The 23604-nt window shown below is 39.4% G+C and overlaps 1 protein-coding gene across 1 annotated transcript in view; it reads left to right on the top strand.

Annotated features, from left to right (window-relative positions):
• GNS (glucosamine (N-acetyl)-6-sulfatase) overlaps positions 1-23604 on the top strand; it is a 38532-nt gene that overhangs the window by 4434 nt on the left and 10494 nt on the right. The window contains exons 2-10 of the mRNA XM_012782392.2: positions 1503-1562; positions 4176-4382; positions 6298-6363; positions 6756-6854; positions 9782-9949; positions 11797-11879; positions 13038-13156; positions 15167-15270; positions 20628-20729. Coding sequence (XP_012637846.1) covers positions 1503-1562; positions 4176-4382; positions 6298-6363; positions 6756-6854; positions 9782-9949; positions 11797-11879; positions 13038-13156; positions 15167-15270; positions 20628-20729 — 1008 coding nt within the window. The remainder of the gene's footprint in view (positions 1-1502; positions 1563-4175; positions 4383-6297; positions 6364-6755; positions 6855-9781; positions 9950-11796; positions 11880-13037; positions 13157-15166; positions 15271-20627; positions 20730-23604) is intronic.

The raw sequence follows: 23604 nt of genomic DNA, 5'->3' as shown, positions 1-23604 counted from the left end.
CTTGAGCAATCCTCCCTCCTTGCCTGGCCTGGACTTGTTTGATTAAGCACAGATTATGGTTGTCATTTATACTATACTATTAGCAGTATAAAGATTACGGTTGTTAATGTAGACTTCTTTTTGACTTAGACTAAAATCTAAATTCCACCCCCTCCCCACCATCCATGGCAAAACTGTCTTCCACAAAACAGGTTCCTGATGTCAAAGTTAGGGACCACTGCTCATGATAACTCAGGTTCTTTGTCAAACTATTATTTCATTCAGCCCAGGTTTCTTTTCCTGAGGATGGCACTCAGTGATGTTTTGAGGAGAGCATGGCTGGTGACATTGCTTCTGAAAGTTGGCAAAGACCTTCTACATCTCTTGTGTCTCCTGGCAGCCTCTTATGGATCTACTCATGAAATTAGCAAAGCTTTTCTTGCATATGTTAGAATTCTCATCCTTTCGAGCTTATGGGGTTCCTTATGTTTTCTACTACCAATATAAAACAGTGGGGGAAAGTAATTTATACATTATCAAAAATGAGGCTCTCTTTAACCTCGTTATATATTTGGATTATTGATCTTTAAGGAATTATTACACAACAAAACATACTTAAAACTGCATTCAGTAAGGTCTTAGAATTCAAAAGTATTTCAGAATCATCATGAATTGACTGATAATACAATTAAAATGGGCCTCTTCAGTGGTGCATTTTGCTGTCTGGAATCTGAATAAAGATTACTAGTGTTCCTTTTATTTATATTTAAAAACTTCATACTTTTATTCTCCCTCTGGGGTGAAGTTAATTGTCCTCTGTACTTGTCAGGATCCTAGATTTTGAACAAAAGATGAAAAGCAAGGATATAAACATGGTAATTTCTGACTAGCCTTTTACTTGATCTTTCTGCTTGCCACCTGGTTCAAGTCCTGCTTGCCACCTTGTTCAAGTCCTTCTCCTGAGGTGGTGGTTGGTCTTGTGCAGAGGGCAGCAAGCTGGGAGTGGAAAAGTCTGTGTCTGGGCTCCATCACTGAGTGTGAGATTTGAGTCAGTCTCTGAGCCCTGGGCCCTTGTCTGGCTTTCAGAATCCTAGGTGTCATCTTATTTCTGTTTTAAAGGGAGAAAGGCTCCTTTCACGTCATTTTTCACGTCCTGCTTTTAAAGATGAATTCATAGAGATAGATAGGTCCACTCTATCTACCTTGTAAGGGTGTTGGTGATAAACAAAAGGGCACCAACATTTCATTACATCGAAGTCAGCATTGCTGGAATTACAGCATCAGCTGTGAACTTTCCTTTGCTGTGAGCATTATGGCCCCCTGCACTTTTGCACAGGATGCAGGTGACTATAACCGAACCTGTTTGGTTCCTCTCCAGAAACATACAGGACTCTCTTGGCTGTTGCTTAGTGTCAGGTGGAGCTGACCATTTGGGAGCAAAAGATTAAGATGTAACAAAACATGCATCCTGATGTGTGTTTTAATTTATCAGATATTTAACAGATAATTCCTTACTTTTACAGACACCACTAAAGAAAACCAAGGCTCTCATTGGAGATATGGGGATGACTTTCTCCAGTGCTGTAAGTTTTGAGGCTAATTTAATTTTGTTAGACTTTAACTGTGTTTGTATTCTAAGAGGAATCTGGTATAATCTGTGTGGTTTTTCTTTTCCTAGTTAAGTGCCTGATCTGAACAAAGGATTTTATTTAATGTGATACAGACTCTTTTAATTGAAATATTACTTATCAATTGAAGATTAATTGCAGGTATCTTCTAAACCAGGCTGTTCTGCAACTCAGAACTAGAGAATTTAATTTAAAACCTTACTGTTTTGAGATTTGAAAATGGGTTATAAGAATCAAGTAACATTTAGCTGAGTTCGGTGGCATGTGCCTATAGTCCCAACTACCTGGGAAGCTGAGGTGGGAAGATCACTTGAACCCAGGAGTTCATGTCCAGTATGGACAACATAACAGGACCCAGTCTCTTTAGGGGAAAAAAAAAAAATCAAGTAACACTTATTCTATGTAAACTGTTCTGTGGTAAAAGCCTATTTAACCCTGATAGCCAAACCTAACAAATGGCACCAAAATATATATATATAACATGAATATACAAAAATATAGATGTAAAGGTCCAAAATAAAATATTAATTCACATTCAAGAACCATGTGCGTAACCAAGTAAGTGGTAGTCTAGGAATGGAGGGTGCCTTATTATCAGGAGATCCACTAAACGGTAGCATGGTATCGTGCTTGAGAGCACAGTTCTGGAGCCAGGCTGCCTATTCTGAATACCGTCTCTGCTGCTTTTCTAGCTGTGGGACTCTATGGCTCTTGTTTTCCCCACTTATAAATGAGGGTACTCGAATCTACCTCATACATGGTTGTCGTGAGGTTAAATGAGTTGATAATACGTAAAGTGCTTATATCAGTGCCTGACTTATAGCAAGTACTACATGTTGTTATTATATTGTCTACCAACATATCAGTAGTTGAAAGAAGGAAAATTAAATGTTCATCCTAATAGACACTTGAAAGTCCTCTAAAATTTTAGCATCTTTTCCTGATAATTTATTAAACTGTTAGAAGAATACATCCTATTATGAATATTTCAAACAAATAGCACACCTTATACTTACTTAAAGCATTATTAGGAATGACACAGGGGCCTAATATCTCATTTAATGTTATGGACTATTTAGTCATTGCCTTAACTCTTATGGAAATAAGAGATAAGGTTATTGGCAAAAAAAAAAATTATTTCTGCTAGTTTGGATTTTCTATCTAGGAAACATAGAATTGTTGAAAAACTTTTTAAATTAATAGACTTCAGTAAGGTAGAGATGAAAAGAGTTAATAACTTTCTTCCATATGACCAATTAGAGAAATAGAAGGTGGAGGGTAGATAAAAGATCCCATTCATAATAGCAGCAAAATATAAAGTCTCTAGGAATAACTGGTGGTGGCCAGAAATGGTTAAGACCTATGTAAATTAAGTTACAAAACTCTGTGAGTGATAAAAGTACTTGATATGTAGATATGCACATCATTTTCTGTGAGAAGATACATAAAATGTTTATTCTAATTGGAATCTTAACAGGATGTTTTTAGACTCCATTTACATGATTCCAAAAGTTATCCAGAATGATAAATAAGAACAATCAAGGTAATTTTTAAAGGAAGAAAGTGCCCTACCAGAGATACTAAAATGTAACATGAAGGTATAGTAACCAGTGTGGTTCTGTCCATAAAATTGATCAGAAAAGAAAAAGAGAAAAGAATTTAAGAGCTGCCAATGTAAAAATTGCAGAAGTCAAATGTCTAATAAAATTAAGAGACAAAAGTAAAAATGAGAAGTATATTTGTAACATGACCAAATCCTTCCTTAAATCTTACATAACAAGAGGCCAACAACAGCCCAGGAGGAAAAGATGAGCAAAGCACATGAACAAACGATTCACATAAACACAATTGGTCAGTACACATGTGGAGAACATTCATTCTCACCAGTATTTAAAAATGCCAAACCTAATTTGAAAGGCCAAAAAAATGCTAAGTATTTAAAAGGGATAACACCTCATTTTGGCATGAGTGTATACTTGAATGACTTTCATGCTGGCATGAGTATGAACTAGTATTTCCTTTCTGTGAAGTGGCTTGGTGATGTATACAAATATTATTTGGTTAAATGGGAAAAATCTATAGATGACAGTAACTAATGGAAATGTAATTAGAATAGAGAAAAAAGTCTGTGTCCAGTGTGTAAAGTGATACAGGAAATGCATAAAGCTACAGATCAGCCTCAGAATGAAACTCCGATTCTCAGTTACACTAGATTCAAGTAGTATTCTTTATGTTTTGTTAAGACCAGCGCTGTGCTTCTTGCATATTAAATATTATTTCTTTGGCATGAGACTAGATGAGACTAGAGTTACTATTACGTTATCCTGCAGGAAAAAACCAACTGAAAAAGAAATCTGTGCTCTTGGTTTGTTTTACCTGCTTTCACGTCTCTACTGTGTGATTTAGATCAGCTCTGAAGTATGTCATGTGTAAAGAAAATCTATATTCCATGAGAAACTAAAAATTTGAAGTTAGCATATTGAGCAGCTTTCTTTATTCTCTTTAGAAATGATGAAAAATCCATCTTTCTTGTGTAACTTTGTCTTTTTTGTTCTCTTCCCTTTGTAGTATGTGCCAAGTGCTCTTTGCTGCCCCAGCAGAGCCAGTATCCTGACAGGGAAGTATCCACATAATCATGGCGTTGTTAACAACACTTTAGAGGGAAACTGCAGTAGTCAGTCTTGGCAGAAGATCCAAGAACCAAATACTTTCCCAGCAATTCTCAGATCAATGTGTGGTTATCAAACCTTTTTTGCAGGGAAATATTTAAATGAGGTATGTCAAATGGTCTATTCCTTTTTTTATGATAGCTTTTTAAATATGAATTAATATAAGTCATGTTAATTTTTTCATTGGTATCAATTCATGTTAAAGGGTTTTTGGTATATGTTGTTTCTTCCAAATCTGCCCATTAAACAGGAACTAACTTACATAAACATGTTTACATGGTTTGAGTACTGAAGTTAGTCTTTCCTTCCAACAGACCTGGGAGTATTTATTTAAAAATTATCCTAAGACTGCTGCTATCTGGTGTATTTTTTTTTCTTCAGGAATTCTGCTTATCATGTGGCTGTCATGCTGTCTTTGTTTCCATTTCCCCTTTATCAGGATCAAAGTGAAGAATTTTTTCCTCTTAGAATCTTTCTTCAGATTTCTTACAGTCTTTTCTGAATTATAACAACTTAGTGCTTATATCTCATTTTCTTTTTTTTTTTTTATGGCATTTGCAAAATTTGTAATATATCTCATTTTCTAACCTGAAAAGTAAGAAGGCACTATAGAGAGATTGGTGATAATCGGAAAGCATCCAGAGCATGGCACACTCAGGTCATTAAAGCATATATGATCATCAAGAGGCATTATAAAGCTGGATGGAGGGATACTTCAAAGTCCACGCTTAAATGAAGTAGTGTGTTTGGGAGTGTTTGGGGTTAGATCTTATATTAAAACTTGAGATATAAGGCAAAGAGAAGATGTACATTTTCTTATACACTTTATTTGTAGTTACTAGAAATCTTAATATCTGATCTGAATTTTCTGTTAATTCCTCCCCCCCCCCCAGTAATTAGGGGAACTTGCAACCTTGTGGGTTTGAAGGAAGATGAGTCAGTTTGAAAAGAATCATGAGGAATAGAAAGTATGGACATTAGGTTATTGGGTTGGGGCTATGAGTCATAAAGAGAACTTATACTACTTTGCATATTGTAGGTCATCTAACGTATATATAAAATTAGGAGAGAATTAGAGTTCAAAGATTTAGTTTTCAGGGATTAAAGTCAACTTTAAATGGGCAATCAGAGACCTTGTCAGGATAAAGTGGGATCATCCTATGGTCTCTTTACTCATTCATCTCATCAGATAAATTAAGCTCCAGAAGTAGATTTCATCAGCAGAACAACTGATACAGATTGAGTATCCCTTATCCAAAATGCTTGGGAACAGAAACGTTTGAGATTACAGATTTTTATAGATTTTAGAATAATTGCATTATACTTACTAGTTGAGCATTCTACATTTGAAAATACAAAATGCTCCAATGAACACTTCCTTTGAGTGGCATGTCATCACTCAAAATATTTCAGGTTTTCGGGTTTGGGATACTCAGCCTGTAATAGGGTGATAGCTCATAGTCTGAATATTTTGGCTATTTTTAGTTACAAGGTTAGTTAAACTATTCAGTCTGTGCTCACCCCATGAATGGGCCATGTGGGCTAGGCCACATTTTAGGCTTTGCAGGCCATGTGTCTCTGTTTTGACTATTCCTCTCTGCCACTGTAGTCATGATGAAAGCCATCACAGACTACATAAATGAATGAGCGTGGCTGTGTTCCAATAAAACTTTCTATATAATCACCAGAATTTAAATTTTATGTAATTGTCACATTTCACAAAATAGTTGATTTTTCGGTGGTTTTTATATTTTTCAATGGTTAAAATTCTTACCTTGCTGGTCATACAAAACAGTTGTCAGGCCAGATTCAGCTCAGTGGCTTTAGTTTGCCAACTCTTGCTTTTTTAAAAGTTCCTAGGATTATAGAGTTTACTTTTTGATTAGTTTATTTGGGAAAATTGAGCAGCTACTATGTTTCAGGCCCTGGTATAAAAGAAATTACAAAAGTTTCCTGTTTCTTTCTGGTCTGGTCATTTCTAAGGACTTCTAATGTCCTACTTGTCTTTTTCCCCCCCCCAGTATGGAGCCCCGGGTGCAGGTGGACTAGAACATGTTCCTCTGGGCTGGAGTTATTGGTATGCTTTGGTAAGTGATTCTTGAAGTCAGTGACAATTACACACAGCCCTGCAGATGCACGATATGTTTACTCTCTGATGTAGCTCTGACATTCACATAACTTTGTTTTACAACTAGCAATTTTATCTCCTTAAAAGAAAGTCTATTGACTTGTGAGTTACTCCTTTCTGGGATGTTTTTCCTGCATTACACAAGGTTTAGCAATGTAGGTTTTAAAATAGAACATATTACTGAAACAGTCTTTAATAAAACCCTGATCAAAAAGATCCAATTCAATATTGAGTCATTACCTTTTTTTATGTTTTATCACTGTTTAAACAGAGTGTTTAACACAGCATGAATTCAGACTTTAATATTGTATACTGACCTCCTAACAAATTTTACTTTCCTCTTTTTCATAGGAAAAGAATTCTAAATACTATAATTATACCCTCTCTATCAATGGGAAGGCACGGAAGCATGGTGAAAACTACAGTGTAGACTACTTGACAGATGTTTTGGTGAGTTGCTAAAGCTCTGCATCTCGGTCCTTGTATGTTTGGTTCACATATGATTGAAAACTCTTCCATCATATGTGAAAACCCTAGAAAACCTATAGTCTTATTTGTTTGTGTTGGATAATGTAAATGCATGATAACTTGGTCTAACTGCCAAAGAGTATTTCCAGCTGATTAAAAATCCCCGAGAGGAGGCCGGGCGCTGTGGCTCACGCCTGTAATCCTAGCTCTTGGGAGGCCGAGGCGGGCGGATTGCTCAAGGTCAGGAGTTCAAAACCAGCCTGAGCAAGAGCGAGACCCCGTCTCTACTATAAATAGAAAGAAATTAATTGGCCAACTGATATATATATAAAAAATTAGCTGGGCATGGTGGCGCATGCCTGTAGTCCCAGCTACTCGGGAGGCTGAGGCAGAAGGATCACTCAAGCCCAGGAGTTTGAGGTTGCTGTGAGCTAGGCTGACGCCACGGCACTCACTCTAGCCTGGACAACAAAGTGAGACTCTGTCTCAAAAAAAAAAAAAAAAAAAAATCCCCGAGAGGGCTGGGCGCAGTGGCTCACGCCTGTAATCCTAGCACTCTGGGAGGCTGAGGCAGGCGGATTGCTCGAGGTCAGGAGTTCGAAACCAGCCTGAGCAAGAGCAAGACCCCGTCTCTACTATAAATAGAAAGAAATTAATTGGCCAACTAATATGTATAAAAAAAATTAGCCAGGCATGGTGGCTCATGCCTGTAGTCCCAGCTACTCGGGAGGCTGAGGCAGAAGGATTGCTTGAGCCCAGGAGTTTGAGGTTGCTGTGAGCTAGGCTGATGCCACAGCACTCACTGTAGCCTGGGCAACAAAGGGAGACTGTGTCAAAAAAAAAAAACCTCCCAAGAGTATTTTTGTTTGTGTATCAGCCAGGCTCAGATCTAATTTTCTCAGAATTCCAGCAGCAAATCCCTTTTCTGAAGATTAATCTCTACAGTGGTAGAGATTACTTTGTAGAGGTTTTACTTGGTAGGAGTTCCTACTCTTGACTCCAGTTTTACTCACAAGCTACAAGATGGTAGTTTCACAAGCCCCGTCATGGGGATGGAAGGATAGAGACATTGGGGTTCTTTGGGCATTGTGTATTTGTGTATAAAAATTACTGAAATCAGGTGAATTGTTAGTGACTTTCCTGCCCTGAGGGATTTCTAGTGGTAACCTTCCGCAGAGCATTCATTCACCAAATAGTTCAGCACCTTGTAGAGCAGGTGTTTAGCAGTAAATGAAGCAAAGTCCCTGATTCTGTGGAAGGTAATTTCCTAGTGGCAGACTTTATGTATGCCATGTATATATAAATACCTTCATTTGTTGCCTCACTGGATGATCATCAGAGAATAAGGCAGGGTATGGGATTACTCAGGTAACATTTAAGCAGAAACCTGAAGGAGGTGAGAGTGAGCTGTGCAGATCAGAGGAAAGAATGCCACAGGCAGAGGGAACAATAAGTGTGAGGACCCTGAGGCAAGAGCATGACTGGCATATTTGAGAAACCACAAGGAAACTGATGAGACTGGAATAAAGTTAGGTAGGTGGGAGAGTGATAGGAAATAGATACAGTCAGTATGTTTTGAATTAGTGTTGGGAATAAATGGAGATGTAAATCAACTAGAACACTGAAAAACAGCATTACATAGAGTGCTTTCATCTTCCTCAAGTATGTCCCAGGCAGGGCACAGCGGCTCATGCCTGTAATCCCAGCACTTTGGGAGGCCAAGGCAGGAGAATCGCTTGAGGCCAGGAGTTCAAGGTTACAGCTGTGATACCGTGTTCCCCCCAAAATAAGACCTACCCATAAAATAAGCCCTAGCAGGATTTCTAAGCATTTGAGCAATATAAGCCCTAGCCCAAAAATAAGACCTAGTGATGGGCGTGGCTACGCAGCATAGCTGCACAACCCATGCATTTTGTCATGGAGGCGTAAAGAAGATGGGCAGCCCCACCAACAAGGTTGGCTCCCTGTGCATGCTGCAAGCTGAGGCTTTGAGGGGAAAGTCTCCTCAGTGAAGTGAGGAGCCAGATGCTCAGCTTTAGGTATTGTGTGTCCCCAGGGGGGAGAAGGAAAGTGTGGTTTTCTGTGTGTCCCCAGGGGGAAGAAGGAAAGCTGTGGCTGCCATTTTACTCAGCACTGTGGGCCTTTCTCACCCCTCACAAACACCAGGGGATAGGGGAAAAGCTTCAGCAAGCAATCTCCTACTGAGCCCAGAGAGATCACTTGTACCGTACTTAAAAAAATTAACACATCCCCTGAAAATGAACCCTAGGGAGTCTTCTTGAGAAAATAAATGTAAGACCCTGTCTTATGTTTGGGGAAACATGGTAGTACCACAGTACTCTTAAAAAATAAAATAAAATGAAGTATCTTCTGATAAGCAAATGAAAAATGTAAGTCCATATACATGAAAGCCCTAGTGGGATGTATTTGGATGTAACGTTATTTGTTTGGGTTAGCTACTTCAGCTGGAATAATATATGACATCTTTCTATATATTTTCATAAGGGTAAGGTAACTTAGTCTACCTTACCCACTTTTTGGAATTAAATTGACTTTTTATATTCTTTAAGGCATCAAGTGTATATACTCTAAGCTCCATTAATGAAAGTGGATACTAAAATGGCCAAATTACTATTTCTTTCCTTGAGAGAGACATAATTTCTAGATCATGTAAAATCATCAGTTGCTCTCTTATGATGGTATGCTTTTCAATTTTGTATTTTGAGTATTACATAAAAACCAAATATATATGTTTCAACAACATGCTTGCAAATGACTGTGACATAAGATCACATGCTAAGATTAAAAGCTGATGTGACCCTGGAGTCTCTGCTCACCAGAGGACATTCATCTATTAAGTACTCAACTATTGAGTAGGGTAGGAGATGACAAATCTTTGTATGTGTCAGGCTAATGTCTCCTTGGACTTCCTGGACTACAAGTCCAACTCTGAGCCCTTCTTCATGATGATTGCCACTCCAGCGCCTCATTCGCCTTGGACAGCTGCACCTCAGTACCAGAAGAGTTTCCAGAACGTCCTTGCACCAAGAAACAAGAACTTCAACATCCATGGAACGGTAGTGTCCTCTGACCCTTGAATTCAACCATACATAATATAATTAACTCTGGAATATAGTTGTCAGGAAGCCTTTGAGCTTTGTAGTGGGTTTTCTTTCCACAATCTTCTGGAGGTAATTACACCTGTCCCTAGTACAACAGATAGTATAAACTTTTGCTTCTCAAGTGCAGATAAGGTTATACATCCAGTGAGCAGCCGGAGAGTCCACAGGGAATGGTAAAGAAATACCATCTTTCCCAATGACAAGAATATTACTCAGGCTGTCCTGGTGAGCTCTGTGTTGACCCTCCTTTCTCCTGGCTGAGGCTGAGACATATGCCTGGGGACTGAGCTGGCCTGCAGTAGCCTCTAGATGGCCCTCACTAGCTCAGGGCATGGGCAGCAGAGGGTGACACTGTGCAGCATGTTTGGGGAGAGAAGTTGAATGGAAAAGTGAACCCAAGCGAGGGACATAATTAAAAGCCATAACAACCTAAGTATTTGCCTCATGTGCCAATACTTATATTTCCCTTGGCACAGAGTATAGGCAGTCTTGGTTCAAAGGCAAAAGGCCTCCACTGCCTTAAGCCTGTTACCCCCAAATTGTAATTGCTTGTAAGGTTGTATAAAGAATGAGTCTTAGCCGGGCGCAGTGGCTCACGCCTGTAATCCTAGCACTCTGGGAGGCTGAGGCGGGCGGATTGCTCGAGGTCAGGAGTTCGAAACCAGCCTGAGCAAGAGCAAGACCCCGTCTCTACTATAAATAGAAAGAAATTAATTGGCCAACTTATATATATATATATAAAATTAGCCGGGCATGGTGGCGCATGCCTGTAGTCCCAGCTACTCGGGAGGCTGAGGCAGAAGGATTGCTTGAGCCCAGGAGTTTGAGGTTGCTGTGAGCTAGGCTGACGCCACGGCACTCACTCTAGCCTGGGCAACAAGCGAGACTCTGTCTCAAAAAAAAAAAAAAAGAATGAGTCTTAAAGTCAGACTCAGCACTAATATTTTCTAGCTCAGTGACCTGACAATGAATAAGATGTTCAGCTTCATTTTTTCCCTCTAAAGTGGGAAATATGATCCCTCATTCAACTACTGTATGACAAGTACAGAGGAAAACTTAGCACACTCCCTGGCACATTGTAGGTATGTGCTTATTAAATATGATTTTAAAGCTGAGTGAACTGGGTTTTAAATTATAGGGCTATTCTCAAGCTATGCTCCCAAAGAAGTTAGTAGTCATTCCGATGACCAAGTTAAGTTTGGAAACTTGGGATTAAATAAGTCAGTCTACTGCAGAACTTCTCGGTTATTCATGTTCTGATGTGAATTTCCAGCAGGAAAATATGCCATCATAGCATTTCTCAAACTTATCAGCTAAAGAGCACTTTGAGGAACCTAGTTTAGGAGATGGTGGCGTAGGGTTTTGTGACTAGAGAGGAGAGAATTAATGGTATATGGGAATGTTTTTGTTTTTAAAACTATGACTTTTTTATTTAAATGGAAACACTCTCTAGATTTGGACTTGAAGTTTTAGGAAATTGCTGTTATGGGATTTTTCCCAAGGATCTAAGTTGATCAATATCTTGGAGAGGAAAATAGAGGGTAATAGAATGATAACTTATTAGACAAAATTAAGAAGAAGGTGGTGGGAAGCTGAAGAATGATAGAGCTAATATGCAGAAATTTCTTTTTTAGGAATACAGGGAAGGGAGAAAAGGTCTGATATTGCTAAATAGGGTCCAATTAGTTCCTTTTTGCTAAAGTATGAATGAAATGATCCTATTTATTTTCTACTCTAGTAATCCACTAGTTTATTGGACTGTGGTGACTTGGTGTTAACATTTTTTTTCTTCTAAATTTTAGAACAAGCACTGGTTAATTAGGCAAGCCAAGACTCCAATGACTAATTCTTCAATACAGTTTTTAGATAATGCATTTAGGAAAAGGTAAGAGCTGCTGCTGCTTTCTCAATCTGAGTGGCTTTAAGGACCCTCCCAGTCAGCTCATGCCCAGGGAGCTGGACCACATTGTTGTCTTTGAAACAAAAACAGAGGGAAGCAAGTCTGAGAGATGCTTTGATGAGGCATCTGTTGCCTCAAAAACAGAATTCTTTTACACTCAGGTGCATGAGGTGGCCTTTGGACCCTAGGACTAATGAAACCATCTATTTTTAAGACTTGTTAAAGAGTATTGCAATGGACACACTTGTAGTTTTTGACTCAGGTGATGCAAAGGCAATTTATGTGACCAAAGCATTTGTACCCCTATAATGTTCTGATATAACAACAACAAATAGAGTACTGCAGACTTGAACTGTTGGGTAGAAATTTTTTTTCCTATGTTTAAAGAAAAGATCACTTGGTAAAAGATAAGCCCAAATATTTGACAAAAGGCCCAAAAGCTTAGACTAGAGCAAAATATTTGCCTTTGCTGTTTGGAATTTTCAAGAGTTCTCTTAAGTAAATTTTTAAAAATCCATTACTTTCTTGTAGGAAGTATTTAGACCAGGGATCAGCAAACTTTTTCTGTAAAGGGCCAGATAGTAAACATTATAGGCTTGCAGGCCATATATTCTTTGTCACAACTACTCAACTCTGCCTTTGAAGCACAAAAGCAGCCATAGACAATATGTAAGTGAATGAGCATGGCTGTGTTCCAATAAAACTTTATAAAAACAGACAGCAGGCAAGCTTTGGCCCATGGGTTATAGTCAACCCCTCATTTAGAGTATTAAACTCTTTGTAGCACAGGCCTATCCAAGTTGATCTGTAGTATTTTGTACTTAATTGACAACTCTCTCTTCTGATTGCCTCTACTCTCATTGCTAGTGGCAATGAAAAATAAAGATAACTGGTTATAAAAAGCCTAGTTTATTTCTTTGGAAGCAGTTAACTTTGGAATGAATTAATTGCCCTCTGGAATTTTCTGATGTGTGTTTTCCCTTGGGGGGGTCTGGGCAACAGATTTGGGATTTGAGTTTTGGGGGAGATTGGTTTTGAGTTTGTGGGGGGATAGGGGGGTCTTTTTTTTTGCCTTTTTAGTGAGATAGTGATAGCTCAGCCATTGCCCCTGAAGTCCCTTTTCCACCCTCCGTTCACATCCAGGTGGCAAACTCTGCTCTCAGTTGATGACCTTGTGGAGAAATTGATCAAGAGATTGGAGTTCACTGGGGAGCTCAGCAACACTTACATCTTTTATACCTCAGACAATGGCTATCACACAGGTAAGAGGCAGGGTTGGGTACTCCTCTGGCCGTTGAGAGCATATCTTTGCTCTTTCACCCAATCAGCAGCCCTGGCAGGGAGTTCTAGTCCTTTACAGCCGTGGACATGCGGAGGGAGGGTCTTCCCCTCAGCACCCTCTCATTAGAGAGCCACATCATTCCCACACGGAGAAACCAGGTTTCATTATTTGCTGTTTCATATACGAAATTACATGCTATGCTAAGAACTGCAGCAGAGCAGGAACTTGATGGGTTGGAGGCAACTTCATGGAAGACATTCCAGACAGCAAGACCAAGAGAAGGTTGCCTTGGAGGAAAAACTCTTACTACATTGCAGAATTATTTTTGGGGGTGTTGTTTCAAAGTTACAGTATGAATCAGCTATGTGTCCTTGACTTTCATCCTTTCTACTTGGACCTTGTGTAATTAAATGCTTTCTTCTTTCTCTATCTATAAATTTTATTTTAAATGGAATTAATCTGAGGCTTGCTTGTATAGGAGCAGATTGATATAGACATTTAGTGTATTATTGTATATATTTTTAAAGAAATTAGAGGCCAGTAAAATAACCCTCCTTTTCCAGCTTAGATTTTCAGCAGCACATGGCCAGTCTTTTCAGTTCTTCCTACCCTCCCTGTGTTTTTCCTTTTTTGCTAGAAAGTTGTTTTTTGGGGTTTTTTTTTGTTGGTGTTTTTTGTTTTTTTTTTTGAGACAGAGTCTCACTCTGTTGCCCAGGCTAGAGTACCATGGCATCAGCCTAGTTCACAGCAACCTCAAACTCCTGGGCTCAAGCAATCCTCCTGCCTCAGCCTCCGAGTAGCTGGGACTATAGGCATGCACCACCATGCCCAGCTAATTTTTTTCTATATATTTTTAGTTATCTGGCTAATTTCTTTTCTATGTTTTTTAGTAGAGATGGGGTCTCACTCTTGCTCAGGCTGATCTTGAACTCCTGATCTCGAGCGATCCTCCTGCCTCAGCCTCCCAGATCAACTCAAATAGGCCTGTGCTACATGCTAGGATTACAGGCATGAGCCACGGCGCCCGGTCTAGAAAGTTTTGAAGCGACTCCCAAACATGTAATTTCATACATCAGCACCCGATTGTGCATCTGACTTGCTCATAATGTATCAAGATCCGGATGAAGTGCACATACTACCTTTAGCTTTTATGTCTCCTAAGTCTATGATTTGCCACTGATTTACTAGGAAAAGTCAGTCTTTTGTCCTTTAAAAGGTATTCTGAATTTGGCTAATTGCTATCTTGTTCTGCTTTAACTTGTTTATTACTACTTAGTATTTCCTATGGATTAGTAGTTAGATTAGGGACTTGATAGAAATTTCATTTTCAGGCAAGAATGCTCCCTCATTGCTGCTGCTGTGTGCTTCCTATTGTGCCATGTCACAAGGCCCATGGCGACAGGCTGCTAGTGTTGATTGATGGCTGAGGTGGTTTCAGCCTAAACCTTTCCTATGAGCCCTTCTGTCATTCCATTGATGATTGTTGCATAAATCCATTATTCCCTTAGAAATTGCAAAACGTTGACTTCATAATCCTGTCCTTTCTTTTGTGTCTGTTAGCTTGAATTCCTCAGAGAAGAATTTCCCCTCATCAATTATTTGCTTATCTTAAAATTCAGTTGCTTCAGGAAAAGCAGGATAAATGTTTTTGTTCTGTTATTTGGCAGTTTGTGGAGTACCCTCATTCAGTTGTGAGCAGATTGGGTATCATGCATTAAATCTGTATGTGTTTTTGTGTTGGTACTTTCCAGTCATTATTTTTGCTCTGTTTGTCCTATCATAGACCAGGGATTCCCTTCTACTCATTTATTTAGAAACGATCTCATTCGTTTTCCTGCCTTGTAATAATAAGAGACTCAGGCAAACTTAAGCTTTCTGTTAAAATATCAGAATTAGTAGAACAGAGTTGAGTTTTTGCTCTTGTTAAAATGAATGAAATTAATATGACCAATTCTTGGCTCCATCTTTACTCTCTGTGTTTTGTTTTCAGGACAGTTTTCTTTGCCAATAGACAAGCGACAGCTGTATGAGTTTGATATCAAAGTTCCACTGTTGGTTCGGGGGCCTGGGATTAAACCAAATCAGACAAGCAAGGTAGGTGCCTAACAAGCTGGTGCGGTGTACAGGTGGACACTTGCCTGAGAAAATAAGGCTACTCGTCCTGAGAGGAGACTGGTTACGTTTCTCTTCCTGTGAGGGTGAAGGCTCATCAGTGTATGATCTTTTAGGTATATTTATGAGCCTTGGAAGCAGTGATTCCTTTTTTTTTCTTTTTCACTCCCCACTACCTTATTACCTTTTTACCCCCCACCCCATACATACATATCACATCACCACGCATAGCTTTTCTTTGTCTTTCAAGACTAGATTTTACTTCGTCCTGGAGCAGTGACTAAACAGAGATTGCTCATCAAAATCACCCTCTGAAATTATGAAGAAGAAGAATGGTATGTGCTTGAGCAACATCCAGAAAGATTCTGATTGACTCACTTCATGTAGAACCAGGGACCCAGCATTTGCCTTTTTTCTTTCTTGAAGTTTACAGGTGATTCTGAGAGGCTGCCTGGTTTGAGGCCCACTGTACTGTAGAGCAGAGCTCCTCAGGCTTTGCTGTGTTTGTGGATCCCCCGGGGATCTTGCTAAAATGCAGATTCCGATTCTCCATTGGTCTGCTGCTGGTCTGACCTCACTTTGAGGGTAGGGCTATCGAAAACACGTCCTTTGAGATTTAGCCTCTCCCTGTACAGGATTCTTTCTTACTAATGCTTTGTTGCTTTCCTGGTTCTCCTCCTAGAACTGTCATAATGTACCACATTCTCCTGTTATTGTTTCTGTTTGGTTTTGATGTCGTTTTTCCAAACTCAGGACCTAGCACTGAGGCATTTTGTTCCTAGAGATCATGGGCACTTTGATCCAAAACACCGTCCTCTAACACTCGGGTGCTAGTTGTGTCTTCTCTCCTTCCGGATATCACAATTTCATTCCCAGCTCTATGAGACCAAAGAAACTGAGCAAATACAAGTAAGCTAAAATTGCAAAGAAGGGTTTCCCCTCTGAGAAGTCACTTTGGACTTCTGCACGCACCTGGGGTAGATGCCCCTCCTAAATGTTCCCAGCTGGCCTCCCACTCATCACACCCTATCCGGTTTTATCTTTTATACTCTAGGATGTCCTAGAAAAAAGGAACTATCTAAACTTAGATACCTGGCCCCTAACATACACTGGGGGACATCCATTTTGGTTGAATGGGTTTTCCAAGGTCACATAGTAAGTGGCAGAATAGGGACTGAAAATTAATTGTGTCTCTTTTCAAAATCCATGGTTTTTAATACTGCTGTGCTGGCAGATGTAGTTTGAGAAGTATGGAGTGCCCCAGCTTTCCTCTAGCTCAAGAATGTCAGAGACAGTGGGTGATTGATCATGTGTTGGCAGCACAGCTGTCTCAGTGCCAGGCATTCTGTGTCAGTGGCACAGGGTGGTGAGTGGGGCATAATGAGCTGAGCTGTCAACAGCCTGACAGCCAGAGCAGCGCACATTTAACTGACTGGTGGACTTAGCTATGTGTCGACTGTCTGGGAGAGCAGAGGCAGGTCACGTGTGGGATGCCGAAGATTGACTGTCAGTGTTTTCTCCTCTGGCTAGAAATTAATCCAGCTTTCGATTTGGTGATAGAAGTTCTGCTAAATGGTAGAAGTTGGTGGTAGAATGGTGGTAGAAGTTCGAGTAAGGAAAAGTAGGAAAACTAGAATTAGTCCAGGAGTAATAGAACTGAATTGGGAGTCAGGAACGTTGCCTGTTGCCTCGTTTTCCCTGCTTGTGAAAGTAGGAAACTGTTGGGGCTGAGAGACAAATCCAGCTGAAACAGCCCAGGTTGTGGGGGATTTTCTGCTTTCTCATGCAGTTGCAGCGCTTTTTTGCTAAATGGATTTGGGGCGCTTTCTGGTATGTTTAGAGCCTTTCTTTAGTACCCCTACATGAATTCTTTAACATCAGGACTTGAGTGTCTGTTTGGGAACCTGATACGTTCTTCTGAGAGCCCATTGGCACCTTGTCCTTTTTAGTAATTATGTAGCACTGTCATCTAGAGCTAAAAATAAGCATGTTCAATGCATGTGCTACCCCTTGATTTCATGTCCCAGTTTTCTAGGAACCTCTGTTTGATCAGAATATTAAGTCCTTAAATCCTAAGAGCATGTTCAAACTGAGAGAGTATGATTTATGAAATAAGTTACTTTTGGTTTGCTCAAAGCTTTTTCTATTCCAATCCATAAATGAATTTTTAAGTTATACTTAGTAGTAAAAGCAATATCCTAAAACTTGAATGTTTCTAGAAATTATTACAGTGATGGGTCCACAGATTCCATTCTAACTCTTGGTTATGTAAAAACCAGAGGTAGGTATAATTCTCTCTTTAATTCTTCATTTATACTTGGTATCCACTAAAAGTCTCGCATCTCCTGATATAGTATACTTATTTTGAGACTCTCTGCTTCATAATCAAATAAAAAGAGGAGAGAATTTTTCCATCTTTTTTAGGGAAGCTGTGATAATTGTAGATATCTGGGAAGAAAGAGTCCTGGGGTGGTATGTGTTTATAGTACTTGTGTAGAATCTTAGTGACTCTTGAGTTATACTGGAACTTACAGACCTTTCTTTCCATAGAGCAAAAGGCCATTAGAGCCTCCCCTGGTTCTTTTTCTTTTTCTTTTTTTCTTTTTTTTTGAGACAGGATCTTATTATGTTGCCCTGGGTTCAAGCGATCCTCCCACTTATGCCTCCCAAGTTGCTGGGACTATAGTTTCATGCCACCATGCCCAGCCCCCTTGTTCTTATAAAATTGCCTTGGACATGTTAATGGTACAGGTGGAATTGGCGTCAGTTAATTCATGCTGGGGACATCAATGAAGATCTGTTAGTCACCCTTCAGGGTCTGGATGCCTCGTTGTGTTGATCTAATTCTGGAGATCGTGTCTCCTTTTTTCTCTCCTTTTCTGCCATGATCGCTTACATTTTCACACTCAGCGTTGATGTCTGTCTGTATTCCAAGCTGCTCAGTTTGCCTGGGGCACTTGGAACTAGGAAAGCTATCTGTAACAGTGGGTCTTGCATAATCTCTGGAGGCATAGTTTTTGTGCTTTCTTTTTTCCTCAGTAACATATGGATTGCCTTTCCCCTGCATTGTAGGCCACCAAATGGTAATTTCTGACAGCTGCAGAGTTAATGCTAATTGATTCAGAGTCAAGATGTACATCACTCTGACCTCTAAGAGCCATCCTAGTCAGGAAACCTGGCCCCTGATGCACAATGCTCTGAAGATGTTTTCTTGCCTTTCATATCTATACTTTTGGTTTTATTTATTTATTTATATATATATATATTTGAGACAGAGTCTCACTCTGTTGCCTGGGCTACAGTGCCATGGCATCAGCCTAGCTCACAGCAACCTCAAACTCCTGGGCTCAAGTGATCCTCCTGCCTCAGCTTCCCGAGTAGTTGGGACTACAAGCATGCGCCACCATGCCTGGCTAATTTTTATATATATATTTTTTTAGTTGTTCAGCTAATTTCTTTCTATTTTTAGTAGTGACAGGGTCTCGCCCTTGCTCAGGCTGGTCTCAAACTCCTGAGCTCAAACGATCTGCCCACCTCACACTCCCAGAGTACTAGGATTACAGGCGTGAGCCACCTTGGTTTTATTTTTAAATTAAAAATGTCAGTATTAGTTAATATATGTCTCTCTTTCTCTCTTTTTATTTTTTTTAAATATCTGGCCTTTCCTAAGATGACCTAAATTTTCCCAACAATTTTAAAGACTAAAATGGGGGAACTACTGCGGCTTTGTATTGTGGTAAGGAGTAAATGAGAGTAAACATTAAATACCTGGCACAGAGTGGCTGTTCAGTAAACTTTGCTCCCAATTTTTCTCACTTCCCTTTGTTTCCCTGATGGATTGTCTTTATAACTCTAAGGCTTTTCAAGCCTGTGACCAAGTGACTTCTAGGCCTATGCTTAGGTTCTGTTGAGGTCTGCACTGTCCACTGCAGTAGCCACCAGCCACTTGTGGCTGCTGAGCACTTGAAATGCGGATATTCTAAAGTGAGATCTTTTATAATTATAAAACACCAGATTCCAAAGACTTGGTTCAAAAAAAAGTAAAATTTAATTAATTTTTTTGTATTGTTTACATGTTGAAATATTATGTGCTGAAGTACTAATATTCAGATATGTTTACATATTGGGTTAAATATATACAGTGCATCTCACCTGTTTCTTTTTACTTTAATGTGGCTTATTAGGCAATTTTAAGTTACATGTGTGGCCCCCTTGTATTTCTATTGTACTATGCTGATTTAGGTTCTGTAGAGGCATTGCATTCAGAAGGAAAATAGTCTAATAAACCAAGGAAATAAATCAAGGTTTAAGTGCAGGACAGTGTCTTTAGTTTTTAGAATGTTTTTTATGTTTAGTTTTTAGTTTATGTTTTAGTTTTTATTTTTTATGTTTAGTTTTTAGAATGTTTGTTTTTTTTAAAAAATCTAAGTTTTATGTTCTTTAAGGAAACTTGTTTTATTTGGAGACAGAATCTCGCTGGCTATAGCCTGGGCTAGAAGGCAGTGACTTTATCATAGCTCATTGCAACCTCAAACTCCTGGGCTCAAGCAATCCTCCTGCTTCAGCCTCCTAAGTAGCTGGGACTACAGATGCATGCCACCACACGTTCTATTTTTTGTAGAGGTGGGGTCTTGCTCTTGCTCAGGCTGGTCTCAAACTTCTGGCCTCATGTGATCCTCCTGCCTCCACCTCCCAGAGTGCATAGGATTACAGACATGAGCCACTGCTCCCAGCCTAAGAAAACTTTTATTGACACATTGTTTGAATAAGTTTTCTGCAGCCTTTACAGTCTATTGCAAACCCTTTTTTTTTTTTTTTTTTTTACTAGTGTTGTCACTTTGAGAAACGATAAAAATGGCTAATAATCCTCATTGGTGGCAAGCATTCAACTTTTGAGACTTTCAAAAATGTTAGGAGTACATTTGAAGTCCAAAAGTGGTGAACTTCTCTGAGTAATCAAGTTAGAAGACACATAAAGTAATTAGGCCAACATTTTTCTGATGATTAAGTACAAACTCCTCAAAACCATCCAAAAGGAGTTTTTTAAGAATGTTTTGATCAATAATAGTATGGGTAGAATAAACATATAACTTCCAAGGACACTATATTACAAGCCTTATAAACCTTTATTTATTTTTTTTTTGAACCTTTATTTTTTAAAGTTGTTATAGTTATGTTTGAATGTATGAATCAGTAAGACCAAAGTAAGTATGGGCTATACAAAGGGTAATAGTAAGAGCTGTTTGTCTCATGAGTGGGTTAGGGAAGAGAGCTTAGTAGAAATAGAAACGGAAAATGAAACCAGTGTGTTCTAGATTGTTCTTTCCTCATTTTCATAGTTGCTCGTTGCCAACATTGACTTGGGTCCTACTATTTTGGACATCGCTGGCTACAGCCTGAATAAGACACAGATGGATGGAATGTCCTTATTGCCTATTTTGGTGAGTATGAAGCCCTCCGTCAGGCCTGCGCCAAGACTGAAATAAATTCCAGGTTGTGTAGAGACTTAAAAATTTAAATCTTAAATTATACTATTTTAAAATTGGGGGGCAGAAAATAGAATTTTTCTCTGAACTTGGGGTGGGAAAGAATTTTCTAAAAAAGATTGGACGACATATGAAATTTAGTTCTCTTTCCTCCTCTCTCTCTGCCCCCCCCCCAAAGAACACACTCACCCTAAGTAAAGACAGGTGACAAATTGGGAAAACATTTGCAACATATGTGAAAAAGGGCAATTAGTCATAATATGAGTTCTTAGCAAAGACTGATCCCAGTAGAAAAATGGGCCAAAAAACCAGTCAACTCACAGAAGAATTAAAAATGGCCAAAGTAAATGCAAAAAGATTACGTCAGTGCTAATCAAAGAAATACTTAACTGAAGGAGGCTTTTATCATCTGTGGACTGGCAAAGATTTAAAAGATTGATCCTAGAATCTGCAAAAGTCTGAGAACCTGGAAATTACCCATATACTTTTTGTAGAAGTGTAATCAGGAGGCCAGTTTAACAAGACATATCATTTCAGAGTACACACATCTGGCAGTTCCATCTGAAAATGTACATGTATTAATAGAGAAAAACTAAAAACCTAGATATCCTGTAAAGAATCGATTAAATTGGCACAATTAAATAGCAGAATATTAAACCAATAGTAAGTGATGTAGATCTGTATGCAGTGACTTGGGAAGATGCTACCAACATACCAGAGGGAGAAAAGGATATTTCACAACAGCATCTCTTCCCCATTAAGAATGTATGTGAATATGTCTAAGCATAGAGAAGTTTGGAAGGATCAATACTAAAGTGTTTTAGCCATTCATGGTGACTATCTCAGGATCATAAAATTGTAGGTGACCCTTAATGATTTGTCTGTTATAATTTATTGTTAGATAGTATATGATTTATACAAGAAAATACATGTAACTTGTTTTATAGTTTTGCCTCTTACATTCAAGTCCTTAGTGTATCTCATATTGATTTTCTTTCATGGTATGAGTCAAGGATTCAGTTTCATTTTTTTCCTCTCTAGATACTCAGTTGACTTTTCTGTCCTATGGTTCTGTCTATCCCTATATCAGTACCATTTTGCCTTATAAAGGTGTATAATTAAATCTTTATCTGTATGAGCACACCTCTCTCCTTATTGTTTTTATGGGGACCCTAGCTACTCTCTCCCATATAAACTTTAGAATCTGGTTTTCGGATTAGCTGGAAAATGTTGGCTTTTGGTTGGAATTGCATTTAATCTGTAGATTGATTAGGGAAAATTTACATCTTTTAACTTTCTTCATACAAGTTTTACATTGTGTGCCTTTTTAAATTTATTTCTAATTAGAAAAAAACTTGATTCACTCTAAGGGTAAAAATCATGCCCTACATAATTTCTCTGCACAGTTCTGGAAGTACCACTTAAGATTTAGCTCTTTTCCTTGTTCATGTTTTGTTTTTGGAGGTTATTCCAATGAAATATTAATAATGGATTAGAGCAGTTAAATAGCCATGTGTGGATATTTATTTAAATTAAATGAAATTCAGTTCCTTATTTCACTAGCCACACACATGCTCAGCTCAGCAGCCATTACATTGTACAGTGCAGATAGAGAACACATTAGTCAGAAAGTTCTGCTGGACCAGCAGTTGGCAAACTACAACCTATGGGCCAAATCCAGCCCACCCCCTATTTTTGTAAATAAAGTCATACTAGAGTACAGCATAGTCACCCACTTATGTATTGCATGCAGATGGCTGCTTTCCTGCAGCAGCAGCAGAGCTGCGTAGGTGTGAGAGAGACTGTATAGCCACAGAGCCTTAATATTTACTCTCCAGCCTTTTATAGAAAAAGTTTATGGGCCGGGCGTGGTGGCTCACGCCTGTAATCCTAGCACTCTGGGAGGCCGAGGCGGGAGGATTGCTCGAGGTCAGGAGTTCAAAACCAGCCTGAGCAAGAGCGAGACCCCGTCTCTACTATAAATAGAAAGAAATTAATTGACCAACTGAAAATATATACAAAAATTAGCCGGGCCTGGTGGTGCATGGCTGTAGTCCCAGCTACTCGGGAGGCTGAGGCAGGAGGATCGCTTGAGCCCAGGAGTTTGAGGTTGCTGTGAGCGAGGCTGACGCCACGGCACTCACTCTAGCCTGGGCAACAAAGTGAGACTCTGTTTCAAAAAAAAAAAAAAGTTTAATGACCCCTCCAGTGCTGGAGCTCAAACTTGGTCACGTGTTAAATTGGGAAACTAAAATATTAATGCCTGGGTCCCACCCCCAGAGAGTCTGATTTAATTGGCATGAAATAGAACCTGGCCCTTTTTAATATGATTTTAATGTGCAGCAAAGCTCAAGAACCATTGATCTATACTCCTGGATACTCTTTTCTCCTGTGGACATTGTGACACTCAGGTGGGGTTTGTTTTTTTTTTTTTTTTTTTGAGACAGAGTCTCGCTTTGTTGTCCAGGCTAGAGTGAGTGCCGTGGCGTCAGCCTAGCTCACAGCAACCTCACACTCCTGGGCTCGAGTGATCCTCCTGCCTCAGCCTCCCGGGTAGCTGGGACTACAGGCATGCGCCACCATGCCCGGCTAATTTTATATATATATATATCAGTTGGCCAATTAATTTCTTTCTATTTATAGTAGAGACGGGGTCTCGCTCTTGCTCAGGCTGGTTTTGAACTCCTGACCTTGAGCAATCCGCCCGCCTCGGCCTCCCAAGAGCTAGGATTACAGGCGTGAGCCACAGCGCCCGGCCAGGTGGGGGGTTTTGAAATTCACTCAAGTCTGACAGATAAGCTTTCCCCTGACTCCAGCTTCCCTGCGGTGG

This window comes from Microcebus murinus, chromosome 10, assembly GCF_040939455.1.
Source record: "Microcebus murinus isolate Inina chromosome 10, M.murinus_Inina_mat1.0, whole genome shotgun sequence".
Classification (NCBI taxonomy): Eukaryota; Metazoa; Chordata; class Mammalia; order Primates; family Cheirogaleidae; genus Microcebus; species Microcebus murinus.
The sequence above is the reverse complement of the archived record's forward strand: the minus strand, read 5'-3'. Positions and strand labels throughout refer to the sequence as shown.